Raw genomic sequence first — 21755 nt, forward strand, 5'->3', positions numbered from 1 at the left:
GTCTACCAGGCTCCTCTACTCTTGGGATTTCCCAGGCAAGAATACTGTAGTGGGTAGCCATTTCCTTCTCCAGGGGATCTTCCTGACCCAGGGCTCAAACCCACCCCTTCTGCTTGGCAGGTGGATTCTTTACCACTGAGCCAGGGAGTCTTTAGCTAAATGAGTTACTCGTTTGTGCCAAAATGTTTCCTAGTTTCTTGAACAGTTCTTAGTTTTAGAAATCCCTGAGCTAGTCATAGTTACATAGTTTATAACTAAAAGGATAATAAGTTATTCTTGCTTATTTTCCCATAAAGATATTAGTACTATTTAAAGTACTCATATTATGTGCTTTTATAATTTACATATAATTCCAATAGTTTTCATATTAAAATCTTTAATAATTACAGTGTATTTCTTGAGTGTATATCCACTCTTTCTAGTAAGTTCAGTATCTGTGAGAATTTTCTTGCTTTTCTTTCAGTGACTTAATACAGTTTTATCAGTGAATATAATTGTCTTCATTAGCATTTAGAAGCACAGTATAAATACAGGACATAGGACCTTTATTTACATAAATAAGACCAATAACTTAATCGGTTCTTTTGCCTATCCAGTGTCTTTAAATTATTTCCTTATGATTTACTCTTTTTATAGTCAAGAAACTGAATCCTACTTTTTTGCCATTCAAATATGATAATTAAATTTTTTTTTGCTTTAAATTTAGCCTCAAAATTAATTAGAAATTACAGTTTTCCTGCTTTGATGATAACTCCCAAATAAATGTGGTTCCATTGTTGTGAAAATGATCTTCCATTTAAAAAGTCAGATATATGTACTGAATGTTAACTTTTATTTGAGCCATTCTTCAAGTTCAGTAAATAGAGATCTGCTGCTGCTACTGCTGCTGCTAAGTCACTTCAGTCGTGTCCGACTCTGTGTGACCCCATAGACAGCAGCCCACCAGGCTCCCCCCTCCCTGGGATTCTCCAGGCAAGAACACTGGAGTGGGCTGCCATTTCCTTCTCCAGTGTGTGAAAGTGAAAAGTGAAAGTGAAGTCGCTCAGTCGTGTCCAACCCTTAGCGACCCCACGGACTGCAGCCTACCAGGCTCCTCCATCCATGGGATTTTCTAGGCAAGAGTACTGGAGTGGCTTGCCATTGCCTTCTCCGAAATAGAGACCTAGGAAGAAACAAATGTCCATTCTCTAAGGGAAGCTCACAGGAAGAAAAAGAAACAGGTGAAGTTTTTCTGTTCACAAAGCATATTTGCATGAGTCATCTTGAGTACTGGTTACTCTCTATTTAGGTCAGCACTAGTCCCTGATCAATAGTCTAATCATAGTTACTGCAAGAGGCTAGGTCCAGTGGTTCTTTCTTTTCCTATTGTTTTTCTAGGTCCCATATTATTTTTGTTAAAAGTGCTAGTAAGTATACCTTGACCTTGTGAGTTCTCAGAACATTTTATTTTACTCTTCTTCCACTACCTTCTCCTCATATAACTACTTAGCTGTAAGTAGCGTACTTAAAATGTTATTTTCTAATAAACCAAGTTACAAAGCTTTATGGTGACTCATCTTACTGTAATGATCTGTGAACTCTCTCTTCTTTTTTTTTTTTGTGGGTGTTAGTTTTTGTCTCCTTTGGGTGAAACAAATATTTACCAGGAGACCAGTCCATTCTAAAGGAGATCAATCCTGGGTGTTCATTGGAAGGACTGATGCTAAAGCTGGAACTCCAATACTTTGGCCACCTCATGCGACGAGTTGACTCACTGGAAAAGATTCTGATGCTGGGAAGGATTAGGGGCGGGAGGAGAAGAGGACAACAGAGAATGAGATGGCTGGATGACATCACCGACTCGATGGACATGAGTTTGAGTGAACTCCGGGAGTTGGTGTTGGACAGGGAGGCCTGGCATGCTGTGATTCATGGGGTCGCGAAGAGTCAGACACGACTGAGCGACTGAACTGAACTGAATGTACATTTAAAGATTTTATTTGCTTTCATGAATGTTTCAGAAAGTATTTATATGCATTTTTATAGCTACTTACCTTTTCTTTTCTGTGTAAACGTTTTACTTGGTTTGTTTGAGTCCTTAATGTATAAGATGTTTTATTGCATTGTATACTAATTTTAAGGATATATTTTATCCTCGTCATATTCATTTCCTCTGTGTGACATAGAGTATTTTTCTATATTTATAATTAAATTTCCAGAAAAGAAAAATAATTATTTTGTTATATATATATATATATTTTTTTTCTTTTTGAAAATATATATATAACAAAATAATTATTTTTGAAAAGCAAAAGAAATTAACTCTGGATATATATTTATAAAGATGGAGGATTTTTCACATGAGACCAGTGTATGCTGGGAAAAACATTATTAGTAGCAACAACATGAAGTTGTAGAATATTTTAATGTTTGTGAAGCACTTTTATGTATTGTTATCTGTGCTTTCCATTAGTGTTGATCTCAGTAGCATTTTGTACAAAGTAGCATGTTAACTGCAAAAAAAAAAAAAGAGGAAATATGTCCAGTCCTTCTGTTGTATTGGAATCATGTAGTAATAAATGATATCGGTTGGACTTGAATGCTCCTAGCTACCAATCAAATTATGTGGTTTATGTTTTCTTTTTTTTTTCCCCACCATTAGTATTAGTTCTTAGTACCTAGTGGTCAGCCTCCAAAAGCTTCAGGACCTGTATTAGGCCTCTAAACTTATAGGTCAGGTACTTTGGTCTAACATCCCTAGAGCATAGATCACTAGCTTCCCAGGCACATGAGGGACTACATCAGTGCTCAGTCATTTGAAGTATGTTAATTCCAGAAAAACATCTATTTCTGCTTCATTGACTACACTAAAACCTTTGTGTGGAACACAACAAACTGGAAAATTCTTAAAGAGATGGAAATACCAGACTACCATAACTGCTTCCTGAGAAAGCTGTATGCAGATCAAGAAGCAACAGCTTGAACCAGACATGGAATAATGGACTGGTTTAAAGTTGGGAAAGGAGTACGTCAAGATTATATATTGTCACCCTGCTTATTTAGCTTCTATGCAGAGTATATCATGCAGAATGCTGGACTGGATGAAGCTCAAGCTGGAATCAAGATTGCCTGGAGAAATATCAATAACCTCACATATGCAGATGACATCATTCTATTGGCAGAAAGTGAAGAGGAACTAAAGAGCGTCTTGATGAAAGTGAAAAAGGAAAATGAAAAAGCTGGCTTAAAACTCAACTTTCCAAAACTAAAATCATGGCATCTTGTCCCATCACTTCATGGCAAATAGATGCAGAAACAATGGAAACAGTGACAGACTTTTTCTTGGACTCCAAAATCACTGTGAATGGTGGCTGCAGGCTTGAAATTAAAAGATACTTACTCCTTGGAAGAAAAGCTATGACAAACCTGGACAGTGTTTTAAAAAGCAGAGACACCACTTTGGCCACCTGATACGAAGAACTGACTCATTAGCAAAGACTCTGATGCTGGAAAAGATTGAAGACAGGGATGGGAAGATGGAGGATGAGATGGTTGGAGGCATCACCAACTTGATGGACATTGAGTTTGAGTAAACTCCAGGAGATTTTGTAGGACAGGGAAGCCTTGAGTGCACACAAAACACTTACGTTCAGTTTACAGCTATTTACATAGTATGTACATTGTATCAGGTATTCTGAGTAGTCAAGGGATGATTTAAAGCATATGAGAGGATCGGCATAGGTTATATGAAAATACTCCATGAGGTTGCAAAGAGTTGGACACAACTGAGCAACTGAACAACAGCTTCTTTTGTTATCACAACACTCTGCCAAGGAGTTCTGGTCTGTCTCAATGGTCAGGTCACTGTTGTTTTCAGAGCTTGTTCCCAGATTGATCTTTCACTCTGGGTAGGAAATCTGTTTGTAATGATAGGAGAGGGGGATAAATTGCTCAAAGAAAGGTACAGGATAAATTGACTAGAACCATCAATAGACTGAGTCTTAGAAATAAAGCTGGAGAGGGTGCTGCCAAGGGCAGGAAACTGTAAAAGAATGTTTTCAGGAAATAGTGTTAATACTAAAAAGGGAAATGGACTTCATGATTTTCCATCTTCTCTATGTTTTTCCTTCTTTTCCTTGCCCCTTGCTACCTAATGTTTTTTCACTATGGTTTTGATTTTACTCTTCCTTTATAGCAGAAATCATGAAATAAAGCAAATTCAGTCATCTGCCCTTCCTATCTTCAAAATAGTCTCATGAAGAGTAACTTTTCCACCGGTCCAGAATATGTTTACCAAGGTGATTTCTTCTTTGAGTAATACGTGTGAAACCAACATTTTTGAGTAGAAAGTCTTGATTTTGCTTTAATTTAAAATTATCAAAACAGCAAACCAATGAATGAACATGAAGCCAGCTTTTCTTGCTAAGGACTACTTAGAACTTAAATACAAAGTGAGCTGTTTCAGAAAGGAGAATTAGATAATTATGAGAGAAAAATATTTTATTTTTCTTGGTTTAATCTGTAACATCATTTTCATCAGAAACTGCCCAGATTTTTCTAAAGTTATTAATAATATATAATTGTATCCACAGAGGGAAATTTATGATATAAAAAGTCAGATATTCATTTGCATTATGATATAAAAAGTAAGGTATTAATTTACTTTTTAAATAAGATGAAATACAGCATTCCTCTCTAGCTCATTAGGTCAGTTTAGGATGTTAACTACAGTACTGCAGTCTCTGATACTTTTTAATTAACTTCTATGATAATGAAAGATCAAGAATTAACTAGTTAGATGCAAAAACAATAAAAACATTTTTAACCCTTATGTTTGATTTTGAGTTGGGATGATTGCATATTCCAGTTACTGCTTTAAGCTGTATAACTGGTGTTCATTTCATTTGTTTTATATTAATTTTGGGTAAAAAGTCTTTTAAGTCTTTATAAAATGTAACCTTACTTATCTTAATGTATGTGCATTTAAGTCAAACTCTTCTTAATTGGCTTAAGGTTGTAATTTTGAATATCCATTCTTATTCTCTTCTGTAACAGTGGTTTCTAAGTGCCTTAATTTCTTCCATCCCTAAATCCCTACCTACATGGCTGTGTGTTTCTGGGTGCCTTTTTAATCTTTTTGCTGGTATTCATTTCTTAGTATACTGACTTATAGCAAGGTCATTTACACTAAATTTTCCAATAGAGCTAACATGACTATCTCCCTCACTTCTGGTCTTTTTTTAAGTACACCTTTTTAGAGAGATCATCCTTGGCGACCTTATTTAAAATTTCAACTACCATCCCACAATGTTTGATATCCCCTTTGCTTGCTTTTTTTCTTTCTCTCTAACACTTACCATGTTTTTTCATTTTCAATTTGATTTCTAACTGTCTCTTATGCCCTCCTTATATGGCATCCTGGAGTTTAAGTTCCACAAACTTGAATTTTTGTCTGTTTCTTTGCAGCTGCCTCCTCAGTGCTGAAAACAGTGTCTGGCACATAGAAAGTATCCTATAAATATTTGTTGAAATAATTATCACAAGGAAGAATGAAAGGTACTAGTAAGAGAAACATTAAGAAGGTGGATATGGCAAGTGATTGGGCAAAGCGAAGAAGGCCTTGGGGAAGTGACAAAAGACAATGAACTGTTAGGTCTAAGTTTCTGTGCAAAATGAGACCATTTCCTCATTTTTTCAGTAAATATTCATTGGACTTCTACTTTATGACAGATACAGTGCTCTTCATTCTGGGGATACAATGTGGAACAAAACTGGACATGATTTTAGCCTCCAGGGAGCTTACAGTTTAGTGGAGGAGGCAGGCATTTATCAAATAATCATCAAGGTGAATGTGAAATTTCTGCAGTTGTGATAAAGAATACAGCTAGCCCTCCTTATATACCACAGACTCAACCAACTGCAGATCAAAATATTCAGGGGAAAAAAAAAAATTCCAGAAAGTTCCAAAGAGCAAAGCTTGAATTTGCAGCTCACAGGCACACAGAACAATTTGTGTACATTGTAATGATGTGACTTACCTACATCATGAAATGATTACCACAGTAAGTTTAGTGATTATCTATTATATAATTATAAAGCTGAAGGAATATAAAACAAAATTTTTTTCTTCTGATAGCTTTTAGGATTTACTCTCTTAACAGCACTCAAATATGACATATAACAATGTTAATTATATTTATCATATTTTACATTTCATCCCTAGTACTTATTACTTATAACTATTCCTTTTGATTTCTTCCAGTTCCTCCTAGCCCATCTTCTACCTCTGTTAACCACAGTGATCTCTTTTTCAGTGAGTTTGTTTGTTTGCTTGTTTTTGAGGTAAAATTGACCCACAGCACTTTGTTAGTTCCTGTTATGTAACACAGTGATTCAATATTTCTATACATTTCAAATCATCACCACAATAAATCTAGTTTCCATCTGTTACTGTATAAAGATATTACATTATTATTGACTGTATCCCCATGTTGCTTTTCATCCCTGTGACTCATTTATTTTGCAGCTGGAATTTTGTACCTCTTAATCTCCGTCACCTATTTCTCTCCTTTTTTGAGCCCCTTCCTCTCTGGCAGCCACCTGTTCCCTGTATCTATGAGTCTGTTTTGATTATGTTTATTCATTTGTATTTTAGGCTCCACATTTAAGTAAAATCATACAATATTTGTTTTTCCTGTTTTTCCTTCATTTAGAGCAATAACCTCTACATCTATTCTTGTTGTTATAAGTGGGAAGATTTCATTCTTTTATGACCGAGTATGATTCCATTGTATATATACACCACATTTTTTATATCCATTTATCTCTATATGGGCACTTAGGTTGCTTCTATGTCTCGGCTACTGTAAATAATGCTGTTCAGTGATGTGTATATTTTCCAGTTGGTGTTTTTGTATCCTAGGCATGAAATTGTTCGATCTTGTGAATTTTTAATTTTTTGAGGAGTCTGTGTACTGTTTTCCCTAGTGGCTGCACTAATTTATGTTATTCGGTACTTAGAGGAGCTAAGCCAGAGGACCTGGGAGTAGGGGTCTGTTGCAGGAAAGCCCATAGGGTCCTGCTTGGTACAAAATCAGGGAACATGATACCATTAGCTTTGTTCTTTCTTAAGAGTATTTTGGCTATTTGGAGCCTTTTGTGTTTCCATACAAATTTTAGAATTCTTTGTAATTGTACTGTGAAAAGTGCCTTTGGTATTTTGATATAGATTGCACTGAAACTGTAGATTGCCTTAGGCAATATGGTCATTTTCAGTTCAGCTTAGTTCAGTCGCTCAGTCGTGACCGACTCTTTGTGACCCCATGGACTGCAGCACGCCAGGTTTCCCTGTCCATCACCAACTCCCTGAGCTTGCTCAGACTCACGTTCATCCAGTTGGTGATGCCATCCAACCATCGCATCCTCTGTTGTCCTGTCTCTTTCTCCTCCTGCCTTCAGTCTTTCCCAGCATCACGGTCTTTTTCATGAGTTCATATCAGGTGGCCAAAATATTGGAGCTTTAGCTTCAGCATCAGTCCTTCCAGTAAACATTCAGGGTTGATTTCCTTTAGGATTGACTGGTTTGATCTCTTTGCCATCCAAGGGACTGTCAAGAATCTTCTCCAACATCACAGTTCAGAAGCATCAATTCTTTGGTGCTCAGCTTTCTTTATAGTTTAACTCTTACATCCAAACATGACTATTGGAAAAACCATAGCTTTGACTAGATGGACCTTTGTCGGCAAAGTAATGTCTCTGCTTCTTAATGTGCTGTCTAGGTTGGTCATAGCTTTTCTTCCAAGGAGCAAGGTTCCTTTAATGGCTGCAGTCACCATCTGCAGTGATTTTGGAGCCCCCCAAAATAAAGTCCGTCACTGTTTCCATTGTTTTCCCGCCTATTTGCCGTGAAGTGATGGGACTAGATGCCATGATCTTATTTTTTTGAATGTTGAGTTTTAAGCCAACTTTTTCATTCTTCTCTTTCACTTTCATCAAAAGGCTCTTTAGTTCTTCTTAACTTTCTGCTGTAAGTGTGGTGTCATCTGCATATCTGATATTGATATTTCTCCCGGCAATCTTGATCCCTGCTTGTGCTTCATCCAGTTTGGCATTTCACATGATGTACTCTGCACATAAGTTCAATAAGCAGGGTGACAATATGCAGACTTGACGTACTCCTTTCCCAATTTGGAACTAGTCCATTGTTCCATGTCTGGTGCTAACTGTTGCTTCTTGACCTGCATACAGATTTCTCAGGGGACAGGTAAGATGGTCATTTTAACAACATTAGTTCTTCCAATTTATGATCATGGTGTATCTTTATATCTTTTTGTGTCATTTTCAGTTTATTTCAGTGTCTTACAGTTTTCTGAGTACAGTTATTTTACCTCATTAGTTCAGTTTGTTCCTAGATAGTCTTTTTTTGTGTGTGTGATTGTAAGTTAGATTGTTTTCTTAATTTCTCTTTCTGATAGTTCGTAGTTAGTGTATAGAAACACAACAGATTTTTGTATGTCAGTTTGTGTCCCATAGTTTACTGAATTCATTGATGAGTTCTGGTAGTTCTTTGGTGGCTTCTTTAGGATTTTTTATGTATAGTATCAAGTCATTTGCAGAAAAAGTTCTACTTCCTTTTCAGTGTGAATTTCTTTTATTTCTTTTCTCTTGTCTGATTGCTGTTGCTCACACTTCTAATACCATGTTGAATAAAAGTGGTGAGAATGGGCATCCTTGTCTTTTTCCTGATTTTAGAGGAAATGCTGTCAGGTATTCATAATTGAGTACTACCTTACCTCTGGGGTTGTCAAATATGCCCTGTATTATGTTGAGGTCAGTTCAGTTCAGTTCAGTCGCTCAGTCGTGTCCGACTCTCCGTGACCCCATGAATCACAGCACGCCAGGCCTCCCTGTCCATCACCAACTCCCAGAGTTCACTCAAACTCATGTCCACAGAGTTGGTGATGCCATCCAGCCATCTCATTCTCTGTCATCCCCTTCTCCTCCCACCCCCAACCTTTCCTAGCATCAGAGTCTTTGCCAGTGAGTCAGCTTGTCGCGTGAGGTGGCCAAAGTATTGCAGTTTCAGCTTTAGCATCAGTCCTTCCAATGAACACCCAGGATTGATCTCCTTCAGGATGGACTGGTTGGATCTCCTTGCAGTCCAAGGGACTCTCAAGAGTCTTCTCCAACACCACAGTTCAAAAGCATCAATTCTTCGGCGATCAGCTTTCTTCACAGTCCAACTCGCACATCCATACATGACCACGGGAAAAATCATAGCCGATGACACTACCCTTATGGCAGAAAGTGAAGAGGAACTCAAAAGCCTCTTGATGAAAGTGAAAGAGGAGAGTGAAAAGGTTGGCTTGAAGCTCAACATTCAGAAAACAAAGATCATGGCATCTGGTCCCATCACTTCATGGGAAGTAGATGGAAAAACAGTGGAAACAGTGTCAGACTTTATTTTTTTGGGCTCCAAAATCACTGCGGATGCTGATTGCAGCCATGAAATTAAAAGACGCTTACTTCTTGGGAGGAAAGTTATGACCAACCTTGATAATATATTAAAAAGCAGAGACATTACTTTGCCAACAAAGGTCCGTCTAGTGAAGGCTACGGTTTTTCCTGTGGTCATGTATGGATGTGAGAGTTGGACTGTGAAGAAAGTTGATCGCCGAAGAATTGATGCTTTTGAACTGTGGTGTTGGAGAAGACTCTTGAGAGTCCCTTGTACCGCAAGGAGATCCAACCAGTCCATTCTAAGGGAGATCGATCCTGGGTGTTCATAGGAAGGACTGATGCTAAAGCTGAAACTGCAATACTTTGGCCACCTCATGTGGCGAGTTGACTCACTGGAAAAGACTCTGATGCAGGGAGGGATTGGGGGTGGGAGGAGAAGGGGATGACAGAGAATGAGATGGCTGGATGGCATCACCGACTCTGTGGACATGAGTTTGAGTGAACTCCGGGAGTTGGTGATGGACAGGGAGGCCTGGCGTGCTGTGATTCATGGGGACGCGGAGAGTCGGACACGACTGAGTGACTGAAATGAACTGAACTGAACTGAACTGACTAGACAGACCTTTGTTGGCAAAGTAATGTCTCTGCTTTTTAATATACTGTCAAGGTTGGTCATAACTTTCCTTCCAAGGAGTAAGCGCCTTTTAATTTCATGGCTGCAATCAGCATCTGCAGTGATTTTGGAGCCCCCAAAAATAAAGTCTGACACTGTTTCCACTGTTTTTCCATCTATTTCCCATGAAGTGATGGGACCAGATGCCATGATCTTTGTTTTCTGAATGTTGAGCTTCAAGCCAACCTTTTCACTCTCCTCTTTCACTTTCATCAAGAGGCTTTTGAGTTCCTCTTCACTTTCTGCCATAAGGGTAGTGTCATCTGCATATCTGAGGTTATTGATATTTCTCCCGGCAATCTTGATTCCAGCTTGTGCTTCTTCCAGCCCAGCGTTTCTCATGATGTACTCTGCATATAAGTTAAATAAGCAAGGTGACAATATACAGCCTTGACGTACTCCTTTTCCTATTTGGAACCAGTCTGTTGTTCCACGTACAGTTCTGACTATTGCTTCCTGACCTGCATACAGGTTTCTCAAGAGGCAGGTCAGGTGGTCTGGGATTCCCATCTCTTTCAGAATGTTCCACAGTTTATTGTGATCCACACAGTCAAAGGCTTTGGCATAGTCAATGAAGCAGAAGTAGATATTTTTCTGGAACTCTCTTGCTTTCTCCATGATCCAGCAGATGTTGGCAATTTGATCTCTGGTGCCTCTGCCTGTTCTAAAACCTGCTTGAACATCTGGGAGTTCACGGTTCACATATTGCTGACGCCTGGCTTGGAGAATTTTGAGCATGACTCTACTAGCATGTGAGATGAGTGCAATTGTGCAGTAGTTTGAGCATTCTTTGGCATTGCCTTTCTTTGGGATTGGAATGAAGACTGACCTTTTCCAGTCCTGTGGCCACTGCTGAGTTTTCCAAATCTGCTGGCATATTGAGTGCAGCACTTTCACAGTATCATCTTTCAAGATTTGAAATAGCTCAACTGGAATTCCATCACCTCCACTAGCTTTGTTCGTAGTGATGCTTTCTAAGGCCCACTTGACTTCACATTCCAAGATGTCTGTCTCTAGGTCAGTGATCACATTATCGTGACAATCCTGGTCGTGAAGATCTTTTTTGTACAGTTCTTCTGTGTATTCTTGCCACCTCTTCTTAATATCTTCTGCTTCTGTTAGGTCCATACCATTTCTGTCCTTTATCGAGCCCATCTTTGCATGAAATGTTCCCTTGGAATCTCTAATTTTCTTGAAGAGATCTCTTGTTTTTCCTATTCTGTTGTTTTCCTCAATTTCTTTGCATTGATCGCTGAGGAAGGCTTTCTTATCTCTCCTTGCTCTTCTTTGGAACTCTGCATTCAGATGCTTATATCTTTGCTTTTCTCCTTTGCTTTTTGCTTCTCTTCTTTTCACAGCTATTTGTAAGGCCTCCTCAGACAGCCATTTTGCTTTTTTACATTTCTTTTCCATGGGGATGGTCTTGGTCCCTGTCTCCTGTACAATGTCACGAACCTCCGTCCAGAGTTCATCAGGCACTCTATCAGATCTAGTCCCTTAAATCTATTTCTCACTTCCACTGTATAATCATAAGGGATTTGATTTAGGTCATATCTGAATGGTCTAGTGATTTTCCCTACTTTCTTCAATTGAAGTCTGAATTTGGCAATAAGGAGTTCATGATCTGAGCCACAGTCAGCTCCTGGTCTTGTTTTTGCTAACTGTATACAGCTTCTCCATATTTGGCTGCAAAGAATATAATCAATCTGATTTCGGTGTTGACCATCTGGTGATGTCCATGTGTAGAGTCTTCTCTTGTGTTGTTGGAAGAGGATGTTTGCTATGACCAGTGCGTTCTCTTGACAAAACTCTATTAGCCTTTGCCCTGCTTCATTCCGTGCTCCAAAGCCACATTTGCCTGTTACTCCAGGTGTTTCTTGACTTCCTACTTTTGCATTCCAGTCCCCTATAATGAAAAGGACATCTTTTTTGGGTGTTAGTTCTAAAAGGTCTTGTAGGTCTTCATAGAACCGTTCAACTTCGGCTTCTTCAGTGTTACTGGTTGGGGCATAGGCCTGGATTACTGTAAGATTTAATGGTTTGCCTTGGAAACGAACAGAAATCATTCTGTCGTTTTTAAGATTGCATCCAATACTGCATTTCGGGCTCTTTTGTTGACCATGATGTTGAGGTATGTTCCCTCTTAACCCACTTTGTTGAGAGTTTTTATTATAAATGGATGTTGAATTCACTCCAGAGAGAAGGTAGGAGTATGGCAAGAATGAAGGGTTGTAATCCATCCACTCGGTGAGCTGAAGACGCAAAGTGGGAGGTGGTGAAAGATGAGGCTAGAGAGGAAAGTGAAGGTCAGAGATGATTAAGTTAGGCTTTTGAAATCAATTGTTCTGTCTACACTATTTAGAATGGATTAGTACAGACTAATTGTGAGATATTTGTTCAGACAAAAGATAAAGTGAGTGCTGATAGTTATAGAATTGGAGATGTATGGACAAATTTGAGAGAAAGATTTAGGAGGTAAAATCTACACGATGAAGCTGACATAAATTAAACACTATTTTCATGTTAGGTACCTACTAGGTACTAGGGATACAATAAAGATAGCCTGAAGTAGAGGAGCTCTCTGGAATAATACATTCCTTTATACACATACACAGAAGCATACACATATATGAATATTTATATATGTATTGCTTTGCGGTGATAGTGAGGGAAACTACTACCTGTTTTTCCACAGAGGAGATGAATGAAGGCTTTTATATAACAAGGAATTTATCCTGAAATAACAAGGAATTTCCTTAGTGAGTAAGAAAAAGAGAATTCTAGGGAGAGAGAACTATTTGAGCAAAGTCAGAAAGTCATGAGAAAGCAACATTTGCTCAGGAAAGCAAATATTTAGAACATGAAGGAATTTGTGAGGCATGCTAATGACAGAATTTTCCTTTTAAACTCGAGTAGCCATAACACTGTCCTCTGTCAGTGCCCTGGGGTTTGGCAAGAATCTCTAGAGTTGATTGGGAATAGAGATGGAAAGATGGGTTATTATGTTTGAAGAGAGGACTTTCACTTGAAATGTTAACAAACAGAAATGAGAGACTAGAGATAGAAACCAGATATGGAGATTGAATGTACCATACAGGTGATGTCTAAACCCTTGATAATAGGTATTGTCAAGGCAAAAAGAAGGAAACCTTGAATAATGCTTACATTGAATATCAAAGTTGTAAATGAATTTGGGAGATGGAAAAAGAAGAGATGGATAAGAGAAGTTGGTAAATATGTAAAGTAAGTTAGAATATGAATGGTTGCTATGTCTAATTTGCTTCATAACTTTGGTCCCTTGGTCTTGGACTTAAGGAAAGGGTTGTTTTCTCGCTTTTTGAATAGGTTAAATAAAAGCTAAAAGCGGTTTTTCTATGCCTTCCAAACCTAGACTGTTTTCTTACTCATATTTAAGATTAACTCTTCCTTTGCTTTAATTAGCAGTATTTTATCGACACTCTAAAACACCTGCTTGGTAGTCCACAATATATGCATTATTGTATTTCTACTAGAAACCTAAGTGTTGTAAAATGACTTTAATTTATTTCAAAGCTTTTCATTGTTGTTTTATGTAAAATAAACATTGCCGCATAGATTCAACTAATCAAACTAATATTTTTTACTACTAATCCTGACAGATTTGTTTACAAAAAAGATACTAAAGAAATTACTCAGATAGTTCAAAGTGTGCCAGCTTGGAGATTACCCATCTCTGGTCAGTTATTTAAATTTTGCTGTATTTCTTTCCGTGCGTTGATAGCTTTAGTGCCTTGGGCTAATATTCAACCTATTAGTTAGCTTATTACCTTTCAGAAGCCAGCCTGTGTTTGGTGTAAATTAAGTGACAGAAAATACCCACTTGAGTTATGAATGTGATTTCTTAATTTTATCTTTCTTGATCTACCTGATGAATTATTTGTTTATACCTAATGGAGAAGAGGGAAGGATTTTCTTGTATGTGAATTTCCATCGAATGCTCTGCAGGTATTTTCTTATGACAACTATTTTAACCAAGGCAGAAGCTGTTTCTTTGGAGAAGGCAATGGCAAGCCACCCCAGTACTCTTGCCTGGAGAATCCCATGGATGGAGGAGCCTGGTAGGCTGCAGTCTGTGGGGTCGCTAAGGATTGGACATGACTGAGCGACTTCACTTTCACTTTTCACTTTCACACATTGGAGAAGGAAATGGCAAGCCACTCCAGTGTTCTTGCCTGGAGAATCCCAGGGACGGGGGAGCCTGGTGGGTTGCCGTCTATGGGGTCACACAGAGTCAGACACGACTGAAGTGGCTTAGCAGCAGCAGCAGCAGTATTAAATAGATAGGGTTAAAAAATTAAGAGCAGAAAAAAAATTAACCAGAAATAATAGTATAATCTCCAGATTAATTCTAGATGAATGGATGTTGCTGTCAGGTACTATATACCACACTCATAGTCTATAATAAATTTTAAATAAGAATAGTTTAGCTTAAATCTACATAATACAAAAGTAAAGTTTGTATGGTGTTTAAGAGAGTCATTCAAGGAGTATGGTTTTTGTAAATGTGTTGTCAGTTGCTGAAAATTAACAAAAATGTGTATACTTGCTATAAACATTTCATGATTCTTAAAAATTGGACATTGTATAATTTTTCCCTCAATAATGTCAGTGTTGGAGATGGAAACTAATTTTTTTTTTCTGGTCAGGATGTTTTATATGAATCTCTTATTGTGGTTTTATTTTCCAGTGTCTTGAATAAAAATTCAAATATGAGCAGAAAGTATTTAATAAATTTGGGGATATGTGATTTCCAATAAAAGTGTGAGTGAGGAACTAAATTCTTTGAAATGAGTTTTCTGATTATTCAGACTTTATAGGTAATGAATGCTTTATTATCTAATTAACTTAAATGATGTACATATTGATTATCCATAGAATTTTTTAGACTGTAAATTAAAGTAGTACTAACTCCAGTACTTTGGCCACCTCATGCGACAAGTTGACTCACTGGAAAAGAGTCTGATGCTGGGAAGGATTGGGGGCGGGAGGAGAAGGGGACGACAGATGGCTGGATGGCATCACCGACTCTGTGGACATGAGTTTGAGTGAACTCCGGGAGTTGGTGATGGACAGGGAGGCCTGGCGTGCTGTGATTCATGGGGTCGCAAAGAGTCGGACACTGAACTGAACTGAACTGAATGATGTTTTAAGAGAGTACAAAATCATTAAATTGTCTACACTACATCAGTTAGGCTTTGATGGTTTTGTCTTTGTTATGCTAATTTATTCTCTTACTCAGAAATGAGAGATCTTTTAGATGTTTATTTACACAGCAGGTCAGTAGACTTTTGGTCAACACATCTATGAATAGGTACTTGTGGTTATTTTGAACATTTCAAATTGTTTAGGTTTTCCTCCAGTTTTCATAAAATTTTATATATTGATTTTGTTAGATTGCAGAAGAAAGACACACTCATATACTTTGATATTTTGTACTTTTTTTATTTCTAACATAATGACTAAGGGGGAAATCTTTAAGTCATATAAAATTAGTCTTGGCTCTTTTGTATGCTCTAAAAGGAATTTATAAAATTCAATTGAGTAAGTATGCTTTGAATGTTTTTTATGTGCCTAGCACTGTTGGGCAATCAAGAGGTTACCAAAATGGAGATTATCACCTGCCTTGGCATCCAGTTCATGTGTTACTCCTGAGTAATGTTGTGACCTTGAAAATGTTACTTGATTATTTAAACCTCAGTTCCTACTATGTTTATTTACTTTTTTTTTCATTTTTTAGTTTTTTTTCTTTCTTTTTCCGTTACTGTTTTTAAACTGGTTTTTATTTTGCTTTTTTTCTTTTCTTTTTCTTCTTTGCTTTTGTTTCTTCCTTTCTTTCTTTTTGGTTCCTACTATGGAAAATAAAGATTTTTGAGCTATATCCTCTATTTTTTGCAGTTATCAGAGCTGACTTTATAAAGGGCTAGATGCCTTCTGATTACATTTCTAGAACCACTCTCTGTATCATCTGGCTCCCCTTCCCTTTGGCTTCTGGTTGGATTATACCAGTTAAGACACCAGCTGGAGATCAAAAGGTGAGTGGGAAGTGAATTCACTGTGCTCCCTTGTGTTGCCTTGAGTTGGCTACTTTTCTCTCCCTAAAGTCAGATCTCCTGTCAAGGGGCCCTCTGTATATAACTAATCATTACTCCTCTTGCCCTTCAGGCTTAGGAATGGTAATGTCTCTGGCTGTTGTGATATCTTCTGGAACTGTGCACTATTCCCCATTCTCTATTCCCTAAATTCTGTCTACATCTTTGTGAGTAGTTCCTTAGTTAAACTGTCATTCTCAAATTGCCAAGATTGGGTGTGCTACTTTTTTCTCTTTCCTGCCAGAACTGAGTGAATGATTCTGTTCTCTAGGAATCAGTCTTGCCACCAACCTCTATATCTTAAGGTCTTACTACCAATAAGTGTCATTGAGAGTCTTATAAAATGAAAATATCCTAGGAGGGACTACATGATAAACTCTCTGACTAATGTTAATTTTCAGTAGTTACAATTGGATTGTATGCTACTTATTTTAGAGACTTGTGAATGTACGTGTGTGTTTGCCCTCTTTTCTTCACTTTGTAATCAAGTGAGAGCTCAACAATTTTATTTAAGAAATTTTCCTTGTAGAAAATATCATTAGGCTAGTTAGATTAAGATATGTGAAATCTTTTCTTGTGGTAACAGGGAATCTTTGAAGAGTTTTAAGATATTGTGTGATCTGGCTAAATTTCCATTTTTTTATAGGCTACTCAATGGCTGTATGTTGGGAGGATTTGTAGGCAAGGGTACTGATGTTTTATATTAGATAAAATATAACAAATAACTGAACAAAACAGTGATAATCAGTGTGTTAAAGGAAGGAGTTGAAAAGTCAGCAGTTGTAGCAGTGGATGGAATGAAGGGGAAAATACTTACCATCATATTCTTTTTTGTGTGGCTAATGAGACGGAGAGTGATATGGCTCCAGAATAAGGAAGGAGGGTTAGGTTTGGGGGAAATTGATGAATTAAAAATTGGGCTTGTGTGTTTGAAATGCCTAAAGGACATCTAAGTTTTCCTGTCCAAAAGACAGTTGTTTGAATAGTCTGAAAGAAGAAGAAGAAGGCCTGATTAAAAATTATTATTTAAGGCGTCATCAGCAAGGTCATCAGCAAAGTCCCTCTTGTTTTTGTTTTTTTTTTTTTAGGGCGTGTTAAAAAATAGTGTGCACCACAGAAGGAAATGCAGGGGAAACTACTGCATTACAAATTAGATAGAAGAAGTTGACCTAAGGAAGGACAGAGAAGGAATGGTTAAAGAACTGTGAAGGGATCCAGGAGACTGGTTGTATATAAGCTAAGGAAATAAAGGTTTTAAGACATAAGCCATCAACAAGGGCAAATGTACCCCAATTTCAGAAAAAATATTGTTTTAAGCTGACAGTTAAGTGATTATCTTTGGAAGACCAGTTTCAAGGAGTAAGGATTTTTGGAAATCAGATTCCTATATGGAAGAAACAGAGAGAGCAAGTATAAACTGATAGGAAGAGATTTGGATGAGTAAAGGAAGACATGCTTAGTTGCTCAGTTGTATCTAACTCTTTGTGACCCTTTGGACTGTAGCCCACCAGGCTCCTTGGTCCATGGGATTTCCCAGGCAAGAAAGGAAGATAGAGGGAGGGTTTTATGTATGCATGTATGTGTGTGTATGTCTGTGGGTGGTTAGGAGGGTAGGTAGGTAGGTGGGCAGTTATCCTCCTTATTTCTGTGAGGGTAGAGCAGGCCAGAGTGAAAGTTTGAAGATAACAGGAAAAGGGATGTCATATAAAAGCTGGAGGAGAGTCTTGGTTCAGTAGTACAGTACAAGATTGGCCTTGAGTGGAGGAGAGACTTGAAGTGAGGACAGGTGTGATTGAAGATAAATTTATAGGTAATGGGTCAGAAAATAAATTGAGATGAATCTGGTCTGAGTGCCTTTATTTTCAGGTGATGTCAAAGATAATACCTGTAAATCAGAAAATTGTTTATAGATATTATTGAAGTGGGGGTTCAAGGAGGTTGTTGATAATTTAGAATAGGTATTGAGAAGTGAGGCAGTGTGGGGCATTGGTTTAGAGTGTGGGCTCTGGAACTCTTCTGCTGATTACTTGCATGACCACAAGCAAATTACACTATCTGTGCTTCAATTTTCATCTAAGAATGGAGATAATTATAGTTCCTTCCTCATTAAAATATTGTGTTAATAAATGTTTAAGTATAAACATATGTGTGAAGTTTATCTGGTACATAGTAAATATTCTATAAATTATAGTTCTGATTTATACTGCTACTTTTCAAGTTTTCTTATTCTCTTTCTCGCCCTTCCTCATGCTCTTGAAGTGGAATACTACAGTGGGCACATACCTGACTTAAACGGTGCTATGTAATTATAACCATGAATATATGCATGGGTGCTTCTCAAGTGGCTCAGTGGTAAAGAACTCACCTACCATTGCAGGCTATGCAGAAGACTCAAGAGACATGGGTTCAATCTCTGGGTCGGGAAGATTCCCTGGAGGAGGAAATGGCAACCACTCCAGTATTCTTGCCTAGAGAATCCAATGGATAGAGGAGCCTGGTTTGCTACAGTTTGTAGGTCCACGAAGAGTCAGCCATGAGCATGCGTATGTATGGGTAGCATCTCTTTATTAAGTTACATTCTTTTCAGTTCAGTTCAGTTCAGTCGCTCAGTCGTGTCCGACTCTCCCCGACTCCATGAATCACAGCACGCCAGGCCTCCCTGTCCATCACCAACTCCCGGAGTTCACTCAGACTCATGTCCACAGAGTCGGTGATGCCATCCGGCCATCTCATTCTCGGTCATCCCCTTCTCCTCCCACCCCCAACCGTTCCCAGCATCAGAGTCTTTTCCAGTGAGTCAACTCATCGCATGAGGTGGCCAAAGTATTGGAGTTTCAGCTTTAGCATCAGTCCTTCCAATGAACACCCAGGATTGATCTCCTTTAGAATGGACTGGTTGGACCTCCTTGCAGTCCAAGGGACTCTCAAGAGTCTTCTCCAACACCACAGTTCAAAAGCATCAATTCTTTGGCGATCAGCTTTCTTCACAGTCCAACTCTCACATCCATACATGACCACTGGAAAAACCATAGCCTTGACTAGACGGACCTTTGTTGGCAAAATAATGTCTCTGCTTTTTAATATACTATCAAGGTTGGTCATAACTTTCCTTCCAAGGAGCAAGCGTCTTTTAATTTCATGGCTGCAATCAGCATCTGCAGTGATTTTGGAGCCCCAAAAAATAAAGTCTGACACTGTTTCCACTGTTTTTCCATCTATTTCCCATGAAGTGATGGGACCAGATGCCATGATCTTTGTTTTCTGAATGTTGAGCTTCAAGCCAACCTTTTCACTCTCCTCTTTCACTTTCATCAAGAGGCTTTTGAGTTCCTCTTCACTTTCTGCCATAAGGGTAGTGTCATCTGCATATCTGAGGTTATTGATATTTCTCCTAGCAATCTTGATTCCCGCTTGTGCTTCTTCCAGCCCAGCATTCCTCATGATGTACTCTGCATATAAGTTAAATTACATTAAGGTATATTGGGTTGGCCAAAATGTTCATTTGAGTTTTTTCTGTAAATGGTATGGAAAAGACTGAATGAACTTTTTGGCCAATCCAATATGTAATTTTTATGTGAGAGAAGATAGATGTTTCATAAAATCCAGTTTGTTCTTGTCCCTTAACCTTAATATATTACTTAGTCTATGTATTTCCATCTCTTTTTCTCATTTTATAATGGGTTCTTAATAATCTCGAAAATGAACCATTAAATCAATTAAAAAATTAATTTCAGCTACTTTTAAGTTCATCTTGTGGAGGGAGATTCCTATGAGATTTTCATGAACTATAAATGAGTTTTTATTTGCCCTAACGTGAGTTGTTCAGTCATCTGTCTTTGAAAATTTACTTTGGTGTGTCATGTGGTACATTAGATGAGAAGTATTTCTTTCTTTGACACACAGTATAGTGTTTTTTGTTTGTTTGTTTGCTCATTTGTTTTACAAGTTCCTGAAAAGTTTTGTGAAAATCAAATTAAAAAAAAAAAACAAAAAACTTTTCCTTCCCCATGCATTCTGCTATAATTTTGCTACTGCTACTGCTGCTAAGTCACTTCAGTCGTGTCCGACTCTGTGTGACCCCATAGACGGAAGCCCACCAGGCTCCCCCGTCCCTGGGATTCTCCAGGCAAGAACACTGGAGTGGGTTGCCATTTCCTTCTCCAATGTGTGAAAGTGGAAAGTGAAAAGTGAAAGTGAAGTCACTCAGTCGTGTCCGACCCTTAGCGACCCCACGGACTGCAGCCTACCAGGCTCCTCCATCCGTGGGATTTTCTAGGCAATAGTACTGGAGTGGCTTGCCATTGCCTTCTCTATAATTTTAGTATGGTTTATTTGAATGAAGTATTGAATTAGTTGTTGTTTAGTCGCTAAGTCATGTCTGACTCTTTTGTGACCCCATGAGTTGTAGCCCACCAGGCTCCTCTGTCCATGGGATTTCCCACACAAGAATACTGCAGTGCGATGCCATTTCCTTCTCTACAGGAGCTTTCTGACCCAAGGATCAAACCCTCATCTCTTGCACTTGCAGGCAGATTCTTTACCACTAAGCTACCAGGGAAGCCTCTAATGAATTAGTAAGTTTTCCAAAAATCAACAAAAGTTTGACTTGATTAAAGGGTAAATTGTATTTTTTAATTTTCAATTTTCATCTCAGATTTGGAAGTCCATAACCATGTTGGAATAATGTTGCATAACGAAATTAAATGCAGCTTCTAAATCTTACAAAATAAAAAGTTTTAGTATATGATATTTGTTCAAATATGTCATAACAAAATCCTATCTGGGAATATTACTTAAGAGTAATCTGATTTAGAAAAAGATAAAAGGTATATCTCAGGATATGAAATTTTGTAAGTTTTCCTTTCTTGGAATATTTAGAAAAATTGACAGAAAAAATGTCTCTTGTAGTAGTAGGGCTAGAAATAGCTATTGAAGGGAGAGAAGCAGGTGTAGAGTGCTGTCTAGAGGATGTTTTTGGAACAAGGCAGGAAACAGTGTACCTTCAGGATGGGAGCTGTGACTCAGATTAAGCGTAAGACTTAAGGTAATTTCAGGCCAACTATAGTCACTTCAGTCTAGGTCTTGGAGTTTCATCTATTAGAAGATTTAAAAACAGATCAGTTAACATACTATCATAGCCAGTGTCCACAAGAAGGCTTCCACTGGTTTTTACTCCCTGTTGTTTGTATTATTTCACAGTTCCTTTCCATAATGAATTGAGTTGACCAGTGTGTCTAATAAGATGTTAAGAAATTATGGTGCTTTTCATTTCAAAGGATAGGTCAGAAAAGAAAGTGTGCTGTATCTTGGATTACTTGCTTTGAGAGGCCAGGTCCATGCCATTAGGATGCTTAAGCAACCCATGGAGAGGCCTGCATGGAGTGGAACTGAGGTCTCCTAACAACAAGCAATAGCTGAGTGAGTTCTCTTGAAAGCAGATCTTCTTGCTTGAACAAGCCTTCAGAGGAATGCAACCTCGGCTGACCCTGTTACTGGATCCTATGAGAGACCGCAAG

At 38.1% G+C, this 21755-nt stretch overlaps 1 protein-coding gene across 4 annotated transcripts in view; it reads left to right on the forward strand.

Moving 5' to 3' along the window:
* Nucleotides 1-21755, forward strand: part of METTL15 (methyltransferase 15, mitochondrial 12S rRNA N4-cytidine) — a 221251-nt gene that overhangs the window by 19049 nt on the left and 180447 nt on the right. Inside the window, exon 1 of one of the 4 annotated variants that reach the window (XM_055423757.2) lies at nt 16037-16182. The exons of the other annotated variants lie outside the window; for them this stretch is intronic. Coding sequence (XP_055279732.2) covers nt 16075-16182 — 108 coding nt within the window. The 5' untranslated portion in view covers nt 16037-16074. Of the gene's footprint in view, nt 1-16036; nt 16183-21755 lie in introns of those variants that run through there. 4 annotated transcript variants of the gene reach the window in all.

This window comes from Moschus berezovskii, chromosome 14, assembly GCF_049115385.1.
Source record: "Moschus berezovskii isolate FMDL1 chromosome 14, NW_MosBer_1.0, whole genome shotgun sequence".
Taxonomy (NCBI): domain Eukaryota; kingdom Metazoa; phylum Chordata; class Mammalia; order Artiodactyla; family Moschidae; genus Moschus; species Moschus berezovskii.